At 38.7% G+C, this 18007-nt stretch overlaps 1 protein-coding gene across 5 annotated transcripts in view; it reads left to right on the forward strand.

The window, feature by feature from the left end:
* NRP1 (neuropilin 1) overlaps positions 1-15648 on the forward strand; it is a 112101-nt gene extending 96453 nt beyond the window's left edge. For 3 of the 5 annotated variants that reach the window (XM_084508391.1, XM_084508394.1, XM_084508392.1), the window contains exons 14-18: positions 4890-5027; positions 7739-8013; positions 8517-8610; positions 10560-10616; positions 11895-15648. In XM_084508391.1, the coding sequence (XP_084364517.1) occupies positions 4890-5027; positions 7739-8013; positions 8517-8610; positions 10560-10616; positions 11895-12181 (851 nt within the window). In that variant the 3' untranslated portion in view covers positions 12182-15648. The remainder of the gene's footprint in view (positions 1-4889; positions 5028-7738; positions 8014-8516; positions 8611-10559; positions 10617-11894) is intronic. The other 2 variants (XM_084508393.1, XM_084508395.1) reach the window with 1 other exon arrangement.
* The last annotated feature ends 2359 nt before the right edge of the window (positions 15649-18007 follow it).

The following is an 18007-nucleotide window of genomic DNA, read 5'->3' on the forward strand; positions in this document are numbered from 1 at the left end:
GCAGGCTCCTGCGGGTAACCCTGCATGAGCTACGCATGCCATTGCCAGCCACAACAGCTCATGCCACGGTGATCTGGGACATGTTTTCCAGCCCTCTCACTACCAGCTCCTGCCGTGGCATAGGTACTTCTGCAAAACGTGCTAACACCATGTATTGCTGTCCTCCTGCCTGCACTCATGCCTGCAAACACTCCTAATCTTGTTATCCCAGACTAACACGCTTGTGTGTGTCAAAGCCTGAGATTATCCTATTCCCACCAGCTTTCATACCCTATGGAAACAGTTAAGTGCAAATAGCTGGAAAGCCTTGTTTATAAACAAGCTTTCCATTACAGACTTTTGCAGTTCATTTCAAGGGGACTGAATTGTAAGAAAATAAAAAAGAATCATGATTTCAAACTGAAAATGTTTAAAGCTTTGATTTTTTTTAAGATAAGATCTACTTTGCTCCTCAGACTTAAAAAGGTGCCTTTAGCAAACTTGTCTGTCAAGATAAATACCTTTCAGGCCTCAGTCCTACGACTCACTAACATCTAGCCTTTTTGAACACATCTCTTTTAATTCCACAGAAATATCTGAAACTCTTTACTCTTAGCTATTTACATCCAGAGCAAGCAGTTTATTTACATTATGTGCTCTCAGACTGTAAGCTCAGTTCTTTGCAAAGCAGTGTTCAAGAACTAACTTATCTTGTTTTTCATACATGTAGGAGGTATTTCAGGAAAACATAAATAAGAAATCCTGAGGTTAAAATCTACACAAAGAAATAATTTAAAGATAGAATAGGTCTGATCCTCATTTATGGCAGGACAACTTTGCATCAATAAAGGGATGTAAAGGGATATTAAAGCACTTAAATTAAAATTTACTATCATTTAAGGTAATTCTATGCCACCAGCATAAGCAGTATAAAAAGGTGAAATGCAAATAAGAATCAGACCCAATATACTACTTTGAAGTGGTCCAAATTATGTTTGTAATTTCCCGTTTTAATGTTGATGTACCCTTTGGCAAGAGCATCCTATAGAGAATTTTCATAGCATTTTTAATGCCATCATGCTCTTTCTTGCCTCTTGTCAGAGGAGTTATAAAAATATGTCAAAGTCTGTGGGCTGCAAAAGATTAATGGACTTGCAAGAAACTCACTCAACTAGATTTTCAAATGACTTTCTTGTTCGTGTGCTGTAATGGCTCCAGCTGTGAGCAAGATGTGGTCAAGAAGTACAGCTGTTGGCTATTCTTTGAGAGGATAAATCTGTTTTAATTCAGTATCACGTACCCTACATTTTCAAAAAGACATATGGGATTTCGTCACACCTCCCTCTCAGATTCTCATCTGAAGTGGTGCTATTTAGTTACATAATAGCTGGTTTTCTTCATCCTCTCAATAGGCACAAACCCCAAGATCAATCACCTCTTGGCAAGGGAATTATCTTAGCAGGGGAATGGGCCAGTGCTGCAAAGGGAGCCCACCAAATGCTACTCATCCTTCCTTCCTCTCTGCTTTCCTTCCTTCCCCAAGAGCTGCCAAGCTATAGTTCAAGGACAAAGAAGAGGACAGATTGCCTGTAGCTTACTGTGAGCTACTGTATCAGCCCCCTGGGACCTTTAATAGAAGAATTGAACTATTATATCTTTTCCTGGGACAGTCCTCCTGTCCATACGACTAATGAACCTATCCTGATGCTACAAGTGTCTGTTATTAATTGGCTAGCAGGTCTATTTTTTCTTTTTATGGGTCCCTGGGAGAAGTATTGGAAGAGACTTAAGAATAGACAATAAGAGATGGCATGTTTAAGGAGCCCATAAAATGAGAGAACTCTGAAATGCCTTGCCTTTGACCTTCAGTTCCATTGCTGTGATTGTCTAAGGAATGCATTAAGATGATCACTTCTGAGAAAACAGTAAGGGCCTAGCAAAAAGTAACTGACTGTGAGCAGGTTACATGCCTAATCCTGCTCAGTTTCAGGGGATTCTCATTAACTTCTGCATGGAAAAGAAGTTCATTTTTATGTTAGTCTATGCTGTCTGTGAGACCAAAGCCAAGGAACACAGGCATGGCCAAAGCATATCAGACTTAGGCTCTTTGCCAGTTTACTGGCCTATATGTTTCAAATGAAAGTGTAAAAAAAATCTTTATTAGATGGTGCTGTGAAATTTAGTCCTGCTTTGAAGCTCTAAGTTCAGAGCTTGCTTCAAACCATGAAGCAAAAGGCTTTTGTGACTCCCTGCATTTTAGAATTAACAATTAAATTTGGATATTTTCCTCATCTGTTTCAATGTCCAGTTTTCTTCGAATTGTGCTTAGCTTTAGCAGCATTCAAGGGAAGCAGTGTTGTTCACACTGTATGAGAAGGTATTTCCTTTGATCAGTATTGAACTTCACTGGATGCCTCATGGTTTTTGGGCTACAAAATTGAGAAAACAGAACATTGTAATCTTCCTTCTCTAGGTTCTTCACCTATTTATATATTTCTCCTGTGTCCTCTGCTATTTATTTTTATTCAGAGTCAAACAATCCCTGTCCTTTCAGTCTCTTTGTGTTATATTCTCATTTATGCTGTTACATCTTCAAATATATGTGATCTCTCTACCACTGTTCTCCTTTCTTTTGGTTTGAATACCACACAGGCTATCACAAGCTTTGCATTATATAATCCTTTGGGATTAATAAGATTAATTTTGTTTTAGGTTTTCTAGGGCCTTTTTTAAAGTTCTGTTTCATGGCTCTGATGTCAAAGCCATGCAATACAGCTCTCTCTAGGCCTCCTTGACAATGAAAGGATATTTTTCACAAATTTAAAACCCTTTAATTCATTTCAATGTCACTCTGTTTCTTTTTTTTAAAAAAAAAAAAATCCCCTTGATTTTCAGATGTCCCCTTTTGGCCAAGAGCTCTTTGATCACGGTCCCATTGTCTAGGAAGGAAAAAAAAAAAATATATACTGAAGTAAGAAACATAATGAATTGCCTTTCTGTATCCATGTGTGCACAGGCTGAGTTCTGCTTCTTCAACGTTGTGAGCCCAAAGAGAGATTATTCACCACAATATTCCCCTTTCCTAGAAAGGGCTGGGGTCCGCCAGGAAACACGTTTTCTCCACATTGAATTCCTGCAACAGACAGTATCTGTTTAATTCATTTGTTCCCAGTTAGGATGCCGCATCCGTGACAATGTCGGGTAGACCCCTCCGGAGGCCGGCGGGAGGGTGGGGGCAGTGGGCGGGATGGGGCAGATGAAAGGCAGGAGAAGAGACAGGGCTCAGTGCTGAGCTGCTGTAGCAGAGGGGATGGATGGGATCTGCCATGAACCCAGACCTCTCTGTTGACAGAAGGACATTTTGGGGAGGGGCAGAGGGGAGAGGGCACCGTGGCTGCCATGCAGGAATATGGTGAGTTGAGTTAAAACTTTGTCTGGGAGCAAGGTCTCACTGAACAAGGGCAAGGAGAGAGTGATAGATGAACCCCTTTTGTATCTGTCCTGTCTTAACCTACTCACTTGAGGTTTTCTTTGAGGTTCATAAAATAACAGTTCTAGTTTACTTCCTATTAAAATCTGGGTTGTGAGTTCAAAAGTCTTTCCAGTCTTCCCTGGGCGGCTCACTGTGTGGAGAAGGTCTTTGCCTCTTCAGACTGAAGGAGATCCACCTCAGAGGTCTGCCTGGCTGCAGGTCCCAGCTCACTTCCCACATTTCTCCGTATTTTCCCACAATAAACAAAAGACATTCTAAGTTTTACATTACCTCTCTCTCTTTTTTTTTTATTATTATTATTATTAATTTTTATTTTTAAGTAATGGGAGAGATAGCAAAAGAACACAATTGTTCCCCCAGAGCTGATAGTGAAGGGAGCACAGAGTCCTTTGTTCTCAGTTCATATTTGCACAAAGCATCTCGTTAAATTAAACCTATGTTTTTTTCCTTTAATAAGGCGTGAGTCATGTCTGAGAATAGACTTCAGAATTTGGTAACATTGCCGTAGAAAGGGTATTGTTCTAGTGGGAGTTGCCATTGCTCAAGGTGAGGTAAAAGTTCATACCAGTGGGGTAGAAATCAAAAACCCAAAAGATTTCAAACTGGTTCTGAAAATAAGAAATAAGGGATTTATGTGCTATCTTTGTATAATCTTCCCAACCAAATTCCAAGTTGTATTGAATAAAATAAGCTACTAGGTATTAAACCTTTGGGCAGAATTGAAGAGAAGCTGAAAACAAGATATGATCTCATCCTGACCATAATACCAGACTTCCCTTGTTTTACGTGGAGCTTGTTTTGAAGCTTATTTTCAGTTCACTTGGCAATCAGCCACATTTGTCCCTTTTCTGTCTCAATTTGTCCATTTCAATGCTGCCATCTTGTGGGCCTGTTTGTCTGGAAGATGCTGAAATACTGTTTCTCACTGAAACCACGTACTATACATTTCACCAGAAATCCTTTATGGACAAGGACATTCCACTAGAGTTCCTGACTTTTCTTATTTTTATCCAAATCTTATTGTGATTTGTTGCACAGTTATGGTGCAAATGTGTATTAACAACCAGTGAATGTATCTGATAAGCCAGAGCTTTCTTTTTGAGTCATATATATTACAACAGAGTTACCAGACAATGTGGGCAAATCAGATGAATTAGTCTAATGACATAATATCACAAAATATGGTTCATAAAAAGACAAAAAACAGGTATCTCATTTACTAGACATAGCCATTCTTCATCTTTTTCCTAGAAAGGCTGCTCTTGTTATGGCTTCTCAGACTTTCAAGTGGGAATGGCTCCCTTAAATATCAAATGAATATTTGAAATGAAATTTGAAATTTGGTATTGAAATGAAAAATCTGAATAATGCAATTAATAATCATATTTCCTTCCTTCTTTTCTCTCTTTTCCTGCAGAGTTGCCAATATACAACTTCAACTGTGGGTTTGGCTGGGGATCTCACAAGACTTTGTGCCACTGGGAACATGACAACCAGGTGGATTTGAAGTGGGCAATTCTGACCAGCAAAACTGGTCCAATTCAAGACCACACAGGTAATCATGAGTTCATGATTTAGGCATTTTACATGGGAATAAGTTGTTCTGTTTTATACCAAGATGCCTTCCAAAACCACAGGAGCATGAGTTATACCTAAAATATGTATTGTGGGAAAGATAAGTCTGGGCAAACTGATCCATTATATGTAGACACAACTGACCATAATTGTCCCTTCTGCTGGGGAATAAAGATCATTTATGGTCAGGAATTGAAGATATTCCCTCCTTCTGACTAGACTTTGGATAACTGCCATCCAGGATAGGGAAAAAATAATTAAAAAAATAAAATAAATAAAATAAAAAAAAAAGAATAGCCAAATATTCTGCAAATATAACTTACCAAATGATACCGTCCTGAACAAACCTCATGAACTATTCCTGTTTATAGTTACTGTCTGCTACAGAAAGGTGTTGCAAGTAAAACTTCCCCGATGGACTTGTTTCCATGTCCTCCTCCTCTCCAACAAGAGTTGGTGAAGATTACAGTGATCCCTTTGCTCACACAGAGTTTTTCCAGAATTATTACCCTGGGAAATCGATTGGTTGGTTTTGTAGTATCTAACTCATGGCTTTGCATAATTAGGCAATAAATATGCTGCTGGCTAGTGGAGAAGGGGAGGTAGTGTGTGACCTGCACAGCCTCTCACTTCAGTGTTCTCCCTTGCATACATGAAGATTAATCAAATGTGTTAGAGATGAACCCCCCCTTCCCACTTCTGCAACCCCTTTGCCTAATGAGAATGACAAGGAAATTAGACAAAATTGGACTTTTTAAATTCTGAGACATTTTCAATTGAATCTTAAGACAAGTACAGTAGTTTCAGAGAAAGAAAAAAAAAAAAAAAGAAACTTATAATACTTTGACTATAAATGGCATTGTACAAATAAATGGCATCAAATTAACTAAATGCAGTTAGCTGAAGTGAAGGCTGTAATGGTGGAAAAATTGATGTAAAGTAAAGTGAAATGGCTCAGTAGGATCTGACATTGAAAGGAGGTTAAAAGCTACGTTAGCCAGAGACTGACAAAATCTAAAAGGCATGCATAAGTAAAGCTCTAATTAAGACAATGAAGACAGAGTTCCTGACCCAGCACTGCAATAATATTCTGGAAATGAGAGCTATCTGCACTTTGCCACCAAGGATTATAGAGAGACTGAACCTGTCTTCAATCAAGAGATGAAAAAATGATATTTTTCAAATGAGATTTTGTTGTTTCTGCTGGGCCCTGCTGGTGCAGAAGGCTTATCCATTCCATTAACTGTAACTTCAGTAAGTCTTACAGGCAGTTCCTTTTGCTGCTTGCTACACTCACTTTCAATATTGTCCAGAATTTTCCTTCAACTCCAAGGGCTCCTTCATGTGGCAGATTTGCCATCTGGGTGGGGTGGGTGTGAACACAGACCACGAGCAGTCTGTATGGCACTGCCATCCCAACCATGCCCCTCAGTGTGGCCATTACCCAGCAAAGCCACCTTGCACATTGGCAGAACAGCAATGAGCAATCCCCAGGTATATCTTGCTCTCAGCTTTACTTGTATAAAGCTGAAGAAACTCCACAGAAGTGATCTTCAACAGCAATTGCTTTATGACAGCAGGATATTCTATACACCACTTCAAAATGTACGTTATGATTAATTTTGGCCAGTTGGGTCATCTGAGATTATTTTTCTTTTTTCCTCCCTTTGGATTTCCCTATCACCATTCTTTGATGAGATTTGCACACATGTTGTGCTGCTCTCTACACAGAAGCAAAGTTGGAAAGAACATATAGGCAAATAAATATGCCAGTATATGCTGTTTCCATCCTGTTATGTGACTATATCGTGTATGCAATTTCCTCACCCACAACAGGTGAACTTTGTAGTTTTCTACCCTAATCCTCTACAAATAGGCTGTTCAAGAGCTGACTGAAATGACTGCTTTGCTAGTGCAAATTACAAGCACTTCACTGTAGTCAGTATCTCACTTAGCATCTTGTTACCAAATCACATTCCCCCCTGCTTCCCTCCTGGTGTGATTAAGCAAATGATTTTCAAAGTTAAGGGGATCCAGTGTTCAGATTTCAACATGCATAGATCCGTTCTGCTCTTCAGAAAATACCAAACATAATCTTAATCTTCTGGAAAATGGCTCACAAAAATATGGAGCCCAATTTGTTATTGCCAAAATCCAAGGGAATATCTCTGGTACCATTTGTGACAATAGTATAACTCGATTTAGGAACACCATTTAGATTTCAGTTCCTGATCTCAGACCATAGCTGCTCACAGCTATCTTATTCTCCAGTGCTCCATTCTAACCTTGCCTTCTCAAACACAGACTAAACAGAGATTAAAATAGCTCTTTGCACAATCAGTGTGGAGCAGGCCCATGGGATTTCTGCCAAGCCTGCTGCATGAGGACTGGCTCTCCTTAAGAGGTGCCCACTGACTAGTGCAGCATACGTTGTCACACTGAACATGCTCTTGCGTCCTTTCCTGAGCAATTCTTGGCACAGGCCATCCTGGCAAGCACAGGAGACAATGGCCAGCAGAAATAAACTCTCCTTGGAGCACGTGTGCTTCCCCAGAGCTCTCAGAGCACCACCCTCAGCTGTGAGACTTGGCAGGAGGCAACATGAGCACGGGTGGCTGTGACTGGGGTTTATTAGGTGAACAAAGAAAATGACATTTGGTCACTATTCCTAACACAGTCCTTCTGTCACAGCAGGAGATGGCAACTTCATTTACTCACAAGCTGACGAAAGCCAGAAAGGCAAAGTTGCCCGGCTGCTGAGCCCCGTGATTTACTCGCAGAACTCTGCCCACTGCATGACTTTCTGGTACCACATGAGCGGCCCGCACGTTGGCACCCTGAAGATCAAGCTGCGGTACCAAAAGCCAGATGAATACGACCAGGTGCTCTGGACCCTGAGTGGGCACCAGGCAAACTGCTGGAAGGAGGGACGTGTTCTTCTGCACAAGTCTGTGAAACACTACCAGGTGAGTGTGGCTGCTGTTCGCTACACTGACAGAGATGATGCCAGTAAGACCTTGCTGGTCATGTTTCATACGCCTTAGCAGAAAATGTCACTGGAGGATTTATGTAGACAGGTTTATACCTACAGATGAGGTGCTGCTGCTGTGACAGTAATAATAGTGGCATATTTCATGGCATCTCAGATGACAGTGATACAAGCAATTTGTTATAGAAGGCCAAATAAATACATTAGAAATCATTTCTCATCTGTCACAAAACTGCATCCTTGCCACAGTTTTGCTGCTGATATAGAAGACTTCACTGAAGTTATGGCATTATATACATTCACATTTGCATGTGTATGTTCAGAAAGACTTACAGTGCTGACTGACAGGCCACAGTCAAAGTATATGTAATATGGCATCGTGACAACTGGAGACGTGTGTTAACAGCTAATTAAAATTTCTTGAATGCTTCAATTGTGTGTTAACATGAAAACAATGTGAAAATTATCTTGTTTTGCTAGGTGGTTATAGAGGGAGAAATTGGAAAAGGAAATGGAGGAATTGCTGTGGACGATATTAATATTGACAATCACGTAGCACAAGAAGATTGCAGAAGTAAGTACAAATAGGAAGAATGTATTGCTATCTCATCCAAAATATGATTTATTTAGGTAGCTGTTTGGTTTTTTGTTTGTTTGTTTTGGTTGTTTTTCTTTGTTTATTTGTCTGTTTGTTTCCTTTTTCTGTGAGAAAGGGACGCATAATTACTGCCTATATCGGAAAGTTTGCACTGAAAACACCCTGATGTGGTCCATAGCTTAATTCATAGGCTGACCTTTGTACTGCAGTGATGCAGTCTGTTGGTTCAGGGCAACGAAGCTGGTGAGGGGCCTGGAGAACAAGTCCTACGAGGAGCAGCTGAGGGAGCTGGGCTTGTTCAGCCTGGAGAAGAGGAGGCTCAGGGGCGACCTTATCGCTCTCTATGGGTACCTCAAGGGAGGCTGTAGCGAGGTGGGGGTTGGCCTGTTCTCCCACGTGCCTGGTGACAGGACGAGGGGGAATGGGCTTAAGTTGAGCCAGGGGAGTTTTAGGTTAGATATTAGGAAGAACTTCTTCACTGAAAGGGTTGTGAGGCACTGGAACAGGCTGCCCAGGGAAGTGGTGGAGTCACCATCCCTGGAAGTCTTCAAAAGACGTTTAGATGTAGAGCTTAGGGAAATGGTTTAGTGAGGACTGTTAGCGTTAGGTCAGAGGTTGGACTCGATGATCTTGAGGTCTCTTCCAACCTAGAAAATTCTGTGATTCTGTGATTCAGAACTGGCACCCTACTGATGGGTCACAGCATGTTCACATCCTCACATTTCTCCCTGTGTTTTTATTGATGTACTCTTAAAATTATTCTGCTTTTCCTAACGCTCTTACCTGCCTTAAGTAATGCTCAAAATTCCAATTTAATTTCTTCACTCTTTTTAGATCATTTACCACTTGAAGACTATCCTACTTTTTTTTATCAAACCCACATTGGATGTGCAAGCATGGTGCAATGGCCCCTGACCTGTCCTGTGCTGTTCTGCAGCTCTGAGGTTGCTGTGCCTCGTTTGCTACAGTCACCAGCTCCCAGACATATATCACTGAGTAATGTTAGATCATGGCCTGTTCCACATCTGAGCCAAGCTATTCTTGAGCCACTATTTCAGAGGTTTTATTTCTGGCCAGTCTTGAGTTATTCCAGTCACTGCTGATCATATCTGCATCGCATACTGCATGTAATTTGGCAGCAGCACCCACAGATAAACACAAGAAACTGAATCCTGTCCTTCATGATGGAGATTAAGCAATGACTTTCACATAGGAGAGGAAATAGAACTGAGAAGCTTCGGCATCAGAAATATAAACTTACGCCATCTGAGTTGGCAGCACAACTGAGAACAATAATAGAGGGTGTTCCTCACCCTTTGTGGCTAACAGCCATTTGGGGATAACATGACAGGCTTCCACTACATGGTAATTTCATTGCCAAATAAGAAGACTGTACAGTCTCTTTATTGTTCAGTCCATCTCCTGGGGTTCATCCTAGGCTACCAGAGTGACTGTTACTAGGAAGGAGAGGCAGGGCATACTACCTGATCCTTCTGCAGTGTCCTCCTTTTAGAAGCCAAAGCCAAAAGCTCAGTCTGCAGCCCAAACACGAGTGGTCTTGCTGCAGTCAGTGAAACTGTTCTTGTGATTAACTATGCCTTCACTGATGAAGTGTTATGGAATTGGGCTCCAAAATTGTAAATACAATGAATGAGATGCTAATTTATCACACTGATTTCTCTATCCTAGGCATGGAAAACCCCTGCTGATAACTCTAAAATTCTGCCAAGATTGGGTGGAGAGGAGTTTTTAAATCCTTCTTTTTTCTCCATTAATTTTCAGAGCCCATCATAATGAACAGTTCTGTCAAGCTGACATAATGATGCTCTGACACAGAAAAATCTGCTATACCATTATTGCCAGCATGATAGTCAATCAGTGTTTGTAACCTTAATAATCAATGTCAATTCTCTTTGCTTCATTAGAATCAACTGATGTGGAGAATGAAATAGATGAAGAAGACCCAGAAAGTAATCAAACAGGTAAAAATTGTGTTATTGTTACAAGAGCATGAATTAAAAAGTGTATTTTCATGTGAATTTTTGTATTCTATTTATTTATTTATTTATAGATTGGTTCTCTTAACTGCTTATAGTACTATGTGTTTTTTTTTTTTATTTATCTAGATCAATTTCTAAAAAAGATTGTATTTATACCAAGGGTTTCATATTTTAATTCTTCTATGGCACACAATATTACAGACTTTCTATCATTTATAACTATCTCAAATATTTAAAATTATATTTTTATATATTTGTTACATTGCATGCATCTATACATACAGACGCTATAGATCCATAATACTTTGTTATCTAGAAGGCATGCCCAAAGCTGAAGAAAAACTATCATTATATCTTACAATTTATGTCTCATGCGGTGTCTAGGTAATTAGGCTCAAAACTCTTCAGGCTAATCATTTCTCAGACCTTGCTGAAAATGTCATTTTATGACCAGTCTACCAAAGCATTATCGTTTTCAATGATGATAGCTGTAAATGGATCATTAAATGGATCATAATTGTCATATTGTCCCAATAATAAAATGTAGTCGCACTTTTTCAGGCATAGAGCTTAGGTGTTTTTTTTTTTCTTTCTGTTACAGTCAATGGGATTGTTATCGTTGGTTTCAGTGAAAGCAGCATTTGTCCTGAAAGAGTTTTTTTGCTTTTCCTGCAACAATTAGCAAAGTTTATAAGTCTATTTTATGTCCTTAATAAACTGAAAAAGGTGAGGGAAAACATTATGATACCCAGTGAATATTTTACACAAGGGGGCAGAGTGTTCTGCCGTGTCAGTTCTGTCCCTGTTTGCATTTCAAAGTCCAATCCTGAAGTCAGTGAAGTGGAGACAGACTCAAACTCAGTGGAAATTCCTGATCAATGTCTAAGACTATAAGTATTCACACTGAGCTGTATAATATTTATTTAACATTTTGGAGCTAAATACCACAAACTGGCAAAATATAACCAAAAGGTCTGGTTATTCTTTCCCAAGACTCCTATGTAAATCAAGACAGAGTCAGACCCCTACTATCATGTAGCAGATTCAATGACTGAAGAACAGTATGAAGAAATCAACAACAATTTGGGCCACATTATAGTTTTCAGCTGTTTATGAATACCCTCCAAGAAGCTAGGTTTTCAAATTATGTAGCAATTTATGCCAAAACCTTTATATTATTTTTCTAAATTTCCAGCTCATCAATCAAAGCTCTAACTCCAATCTGTTCTGAACATTTTGCAATTCTTTACTCCATTTTAGGGTTTACGCCTCGATATCATACAGATGAGGACTACGATGACATCTCCAGGAAACCAGGCAACGTCCTGAAAACCCTAGATCCAATCCTTATTACTATCATAGCCATGAGCGCACTTGGGGTGCTTTTAGGAGCCATCTGTGGAGTTGTCCTGTACTGTGCTTGTTGGCACAATGGGATGTCAGAGAGGAACTTGTCTGCACTGGAGAATTACAATTTTGAACTGGTCGATGGTGTAAAACTGAAGAAAGACAAACTAAACACACAGAATTCTTACTCGGAAGCATGAAGGTATAAAGTGAGTGGAGAAGTTTCAGAGAATCGAGATGGAAGGACATAGCTCGGTCGTGCTGGGGAACTGTTGATCTTCTTTTACTGTACAGGCTGAAAAGTGCATTGATGACACTGAGCCAAGCTTTTCTCAGGAGCTTCAATGAGTGTGTAACCGATAAACATGGACACCAATCTGTGTTAACAATCTGAATCATGTACAGTCTGCTTTTTCTGTTGGTTTTATTTGAAATAATCAAATGCTGGTGTTGAGACCAAGTATGATTGACTTATAGTTCATTTTGTCTTTCTTTCTCTCCCTTTCTTTTGTTTTCCGTTAATGGATAATTTTGTTTTTACTGTGCAAAATCCAAGATGCTGTCACAAAATGTATTCAGTGGGGTCCTTTGGATGGACATGCTGTCTGTAGCTCAGTGCCCAGAAATTATTGGAGTAACAGCAATTTAGTGGACTCCTGCACCTGTATTTGTGTATAATTGCTCGTGTTGTGCATAGGCAAAGAAGGTTTAGGATGTTTTTGAAAGTACTGCTGCATCAGTACCGATATAGTGTGTCAGCTCTGTTTACGAAGCAATACAGTCAAATTTTATTGATGTTTTTCAGTGTTGTACTAAATTTTGTGCTTGTGAACTCCATAAAAGAGTATGTGCCATCATCAGACACAACTGGTAACCGAGTGTACTGCCTAAAACCTAAACAAAAAAGTCCTTGGCACTGGCTAGTGTATGTCCTCTCAAGTGCCTTTTTGTTTGTACTGCTTCTCATTGTGTTAACATTGACTACAGCTCTGCTTCACTCCAGTTGCGCCCTTGTCTTTAATCATATACTGATGGCTCACTGACTAAAAGAAAAGTATATTTTAGGGTAAGAAAGTAGCCTAGGCAAGGCAAGGGCTAATCAGATTTGACCACCTGGCTCGATTGTTCTGCTTTCTGTATTTCAACTTCATGTCTCTTGACCCTTTTGTATAAAGCTGCAATATCCCCTTTTATTGTTCTTTCATATAGAATGTATTTTCAAATGTAAAATCTCTCTCCCTTTTTCTTCTCATTCTCTCTTTCTCTCTCTGAGTAGATTGCATAAACATTTGCCATTGCCAAGGAAAGAAAACTGCAGCTTTAACATGCTGGTAATGGCAAAGGATTTTATTAGAGTTTGTGTTAAAAAAAAAAATAAGGGAAAATTCTTAACTTTACCCTCCAAAGTCGAACTTTGGGTTTCTTCTTAACAGCATAAAGTGACAGTATCTTTTTTCCTGAAGTCATGAAACACATCTTTTATCCTGAACAACTTGCCTGTTAATTACACTAGGGAAAATGAATCCCTCACTGAAACAATTGCCTTTAAAATGAGAAACTTTCCTTCTGCTGCCACTACCTGAATCAGACTTCTGTTCTCTCAGTAAACCTGTATTTTCATGCTAATCAATGCTAATTTGGCTTGCACATGGGTACTGAGGGCAGAATAAAATCCCACAGTGTATGTAGGGGATGTTCGTACCATTCTGTTATATCTGACTGGCCACAATCTCATACCACAAGGTTTCTGTTTGACCAGAAGCACAGATAGTGATAGATTCAGTGAGATGAGCTAATTTAAGCTGTCAGGAAAATGTGCTCAATGATTATGTGGCAATTTTTTAATATTTGGGGACAAATATTATTGGATGAAGAAAATTCAACAGCTTATGCAGCTGGTCCAGAAGGGTAAAAAGAAACAAGTATGCTGTGCTCAGGAGAGCACAGGAGGAGGTGAGAGGACAGAGGGTTTCTCCCATCCTACCAGTGTGAGAGCAGCCCCAGGCCACCTGCAGTGACCTCCACAACACAGCCAGTGCTGGGGAGCTTCAGCCAGTGCAAACCTGGTGGAAGAAGTGTCCTGCAAAGTCCTGAACTCCTTCCTCACTGAATTCCCTTCATAGAGTCAGGGAAGTGATTGTGACTTTTGGAGTTAGTCCTTTCCAAAACTGATTTTGTAGTAAAGCAATGAAGTATCCTGCCAAGGGTTAGGAATACAGAAGGGCTAATTCACCCTTGAGTTACTACAGCAACAGAATACACCCCTATTTCTCAATTAAATGTTTTGAAGCATATCTACCAATGTAAACAATGCTAATCATAAAAGAGAAACTAATCACAAAACAGAAAATCCTGTGGAAACCAGTAACCTAAAAATTGAAGAAGAGGGAGGGAGACTAAATGTTAAAAATATGAGGTAGGTAGTTGAAAATATTTTAGAGGAAGACTCAATAGAAAAAAAAACAGTGAATAGTTGCAACTTCAAAGAACTCCTGAGAGCAGAGACTACAGTGAATATTCAAACACACACTTCAGGTCATCATACCTTTGCCTAAATTGTAAGAATTACCTCCCCAGCCTCTAGACCTTGGGTCGCCCAGAAGGTGAGACGGATCACGTAAGACCTGAAAATTAAGCCCAAAATTTAGACCATGAAATGGCCCAAGTGACAAGCTCACTTTGGCTGAGGCAGAATTTTCATTTATGTCTTACAATGTAAGTTGACCATCATGGTATCACAGCAGCTAGTTAATTAACCCAAAGATAAAGGATTTTTCAAAACTATTTTCAGCATACCACCATGTGATTCAGGTGTGTTAAGATCTATTCTCCTTAGCTCAAAACAATTCTAGTCCACTAGCCTGAGAGTTACGTTTATATATTGCCTTGAAGAGAAAATCCCACTGGGGAGCCCAGACTCAAAAACTTTTTAAATATTCCCATGGATCTCAATAGATTCTGGACCAGCTCTTGGTCTTGGTCTGTTTGAAGAGTAAAGCTGGTGGTTGTTTGTCTGTTTTTCTGTGATCTTTTAACATACTGAGAATAGTAAACATAAAAAGAATTGTATCTCCTTTGTGGTCTTCAGACCTTACTATGATAATGAGGATCTAGCACTGAAGATTTGATTTCTCTGAAGGTAATAGAATGAAAGTTGCCCTTCAAAAAAGGAAAAATGATACTGCAACTTTACATTGAAAAGTATCTTGCACTGATAAATATATTTAAAAAAAAATTATATGTTTATAAAGTTATTAATTTGTAAAGGCAGTGTTACAAAATGTTCAGTTTATATTGTTTTAGATTGTTTCATAATTTTTAAAGTGTAAAATAACATATTTTTTTCTTTATTGAAAAACTATAAAAATCTTCTGTAGTAAAATGATTTCATTTTACTGGTATATTATTGCTTCATGTTTTGTACCATCATAAAACTTTGTGCAAATTTTTTTTACAGAAATTTTTATTTTCTATGACAATATGACACTTGTAAATTGTTGTTTCAAAATGAACAGCGAAGCCTTAACTTTAAATGACATTTGTATTCTCAGACACTGAGTAGCATAAAAAAAAATCACATAGAACTGAACTGTAACTTAAATTTCCAAACTATGACTACTACATTCCAAAGAAACAGTTGAATTAAACATTTTCATAAAATATCCCATACCTGATGTATTTTATTATACTAAAATGGATTTGTTTTATTAAATGTCTGTTTTTCTTTAGAATCTTGCAACAAGCACAATGTTTTAATCATGGTTACACTTGCTTGAAGGCAATTAGAATAAAAGTTAGGATATATCTTGCTAGCTTTAGGTATTTGCTGAACATTTCTAAACTTAACTTTCTCATCTAATCTGATTGTCTCAACTACCTTTGTGTACAGTGGACAGACACCTCAGTAGGACAGTTCATTGTTTAGGATAGTTTTAACACCATGGTTTCGATACTGATCACTTTGCACATTAAAATTTGTCAAATCCTTCCTTTATTTTGTACACATGAACAACACACCTACTGACAGTATGTCATTAGTTTGAGTGCGCATGGACATACTTACCTCAGCTGCTTTACTACTACTGGGAAAAATATTGTATTTATTACCATATTTTTGATGATTGTGACACTTGAAGAGAAAGTATCAAATCTTTCCTCCTTGAGAGAGCATCATTGTATCTGTTTAAAGTATGAGATGGAACTACAGCAATGCTTCCAACAAAACTTTGCTTTGTGGTCAGAGTGAGGATTGCTCTCAAAAGCTAGTTGTAAAGGTTGTTCATACAATCACTAAATCCAGATTCCTTAGGAATGTACTTCATTGCATTCTGTTTGTTTCTGTGATACTCAGCCACAAGGCAATTTGAGGGAACATGGATGACATTAGGGGGGGGTGGTAAAGAAAAAAAAAAAAATCTATGAAGTGAATCCATTGAGGATGAAGTTGAGAAAAGAGAGACAAGTATTTCAAGTTAAGAAAATTATCTTTCTTTCATTTAGGGGAAATTGATTAATCCAGAAGCTAATACTTACTTAGCACTAAGCCTTCCATTTTCTGCACTAAATAGACTGCATGAAGACAAAAATAATGCCATGGATTCTGGTAGTGAAACCCACCATAACCTGTAAACTTGGAAGAAAATAATGACCAGATGGAAATAACAAATTGTTCATCTAAAGAAAGCCAAAGCCAGGAGTACATAACACTGAGGTTCAAATATTAGGGTCATGGTCTGCAAAAGGGGTCTTAGGCAGGTAGAAACAAGAAAACCCTGTCGTTTTACAAATCAAAGAAACCAGCTCTAAATCAGCAGCCATGTAGCTGCAGTGCTGAACCCAGTCTCATTTCATTGCTCTTTAGCAGGACATAAAATATTATACAGCAACAGGCAGATGCGCAGGAGAGGCAGGGGCAGCCCAGCTGACATACAGTTGGGTAAAGCCCCTGGCATCACGGAAAGGACAGTTGTGCCTACTAGCATATTTCTAAACTTGATGCTCATATGTCTTTTCTTATGTGTAATTAGTCTATTTTTAATTCAGTTCTCCTAACCTGCTTTCCCAAAGTCAAATGTCCAATTTGGTTTTGATTTTCAGATCACAGGTAAATTTGCAGACACTACGGATGTTAGATCCCAGAATTAATTTCCTTCCCATTCCTTAATTATCCTGTCCTTTGCAATGCATTATGCCTAACAGCATATAGGTTCAAGCAACATTAATTTATTAGAGTTTTAATTTCTTCTTTTATACTATCTTATGCATCTAGTCACCCATAACCACAATTCTATCTACAAGTGTTTGTTGAATTATAACAAAGTGTTTTGTTTTTTTTTCCATGGGATACTTTGTATAGATGTTTTCCTTGCCCATTAGTCCCCCTGCAGATCCTAATTGGTTTTCTACAGTAGGTCAGTTCCCTGTATTCAGTTCGATTCTCATAGTTACACTCATTCAAACGGTAATCTTATCACCTCAGGACTGATGGTGCTTCAATGGTTATAGCTGAAAATCTCATTAAAAAATCTTCTGGCACTTTTCACAGATGGATGGATTCTTATCATGTTTCCAAACCTAATTTCACCTTCAATAATCATATTCTCCTATTTAAATTTACATTGTTTTTATTCATCTTAGGCATTTAATTCATGTCCCTGTCACTGTGCAGCATCACTGTGCACCATACAGACTGCTGTGTTTTCATCATAGGTGAGCTGGATCCTATTGAAAAAGGAATGACAGCTTTACTGGAGTGCCATTGGTACCAGAGAGAGAGATCAGGTGGTGCTCTCAACTGAGGAAAACAAGGAGGAGGTGTTGTCATAATGCAGACTGAAGGATTTAATGATAAGAGGCTGGAGGATGAAGGGCTTGCCTGAGGAAAAAAAAAAAATATTTCAGATGACACAAGCTGCAAAAAAACTTCCTTGTTCAATTCTCTTGTTTTTCCCTTGCCAAAAAAAAAAAAATATATATATATATATATAAATATAAAATTCACAAGTTCCCCAAAAAGGTTTTCATTA

The sequence above is a fragment of the Aythya ferina genome (assembly GCF_964211825.1).
Source record: "Aythya ferina genome assembly, chromosome: 2".
Classification (NCBI taxonomy): Eukaryota; Metazoa; Chordata; class Aves; order Anseriformes; family Anatidae; genus Aythya; species Aythya ferina.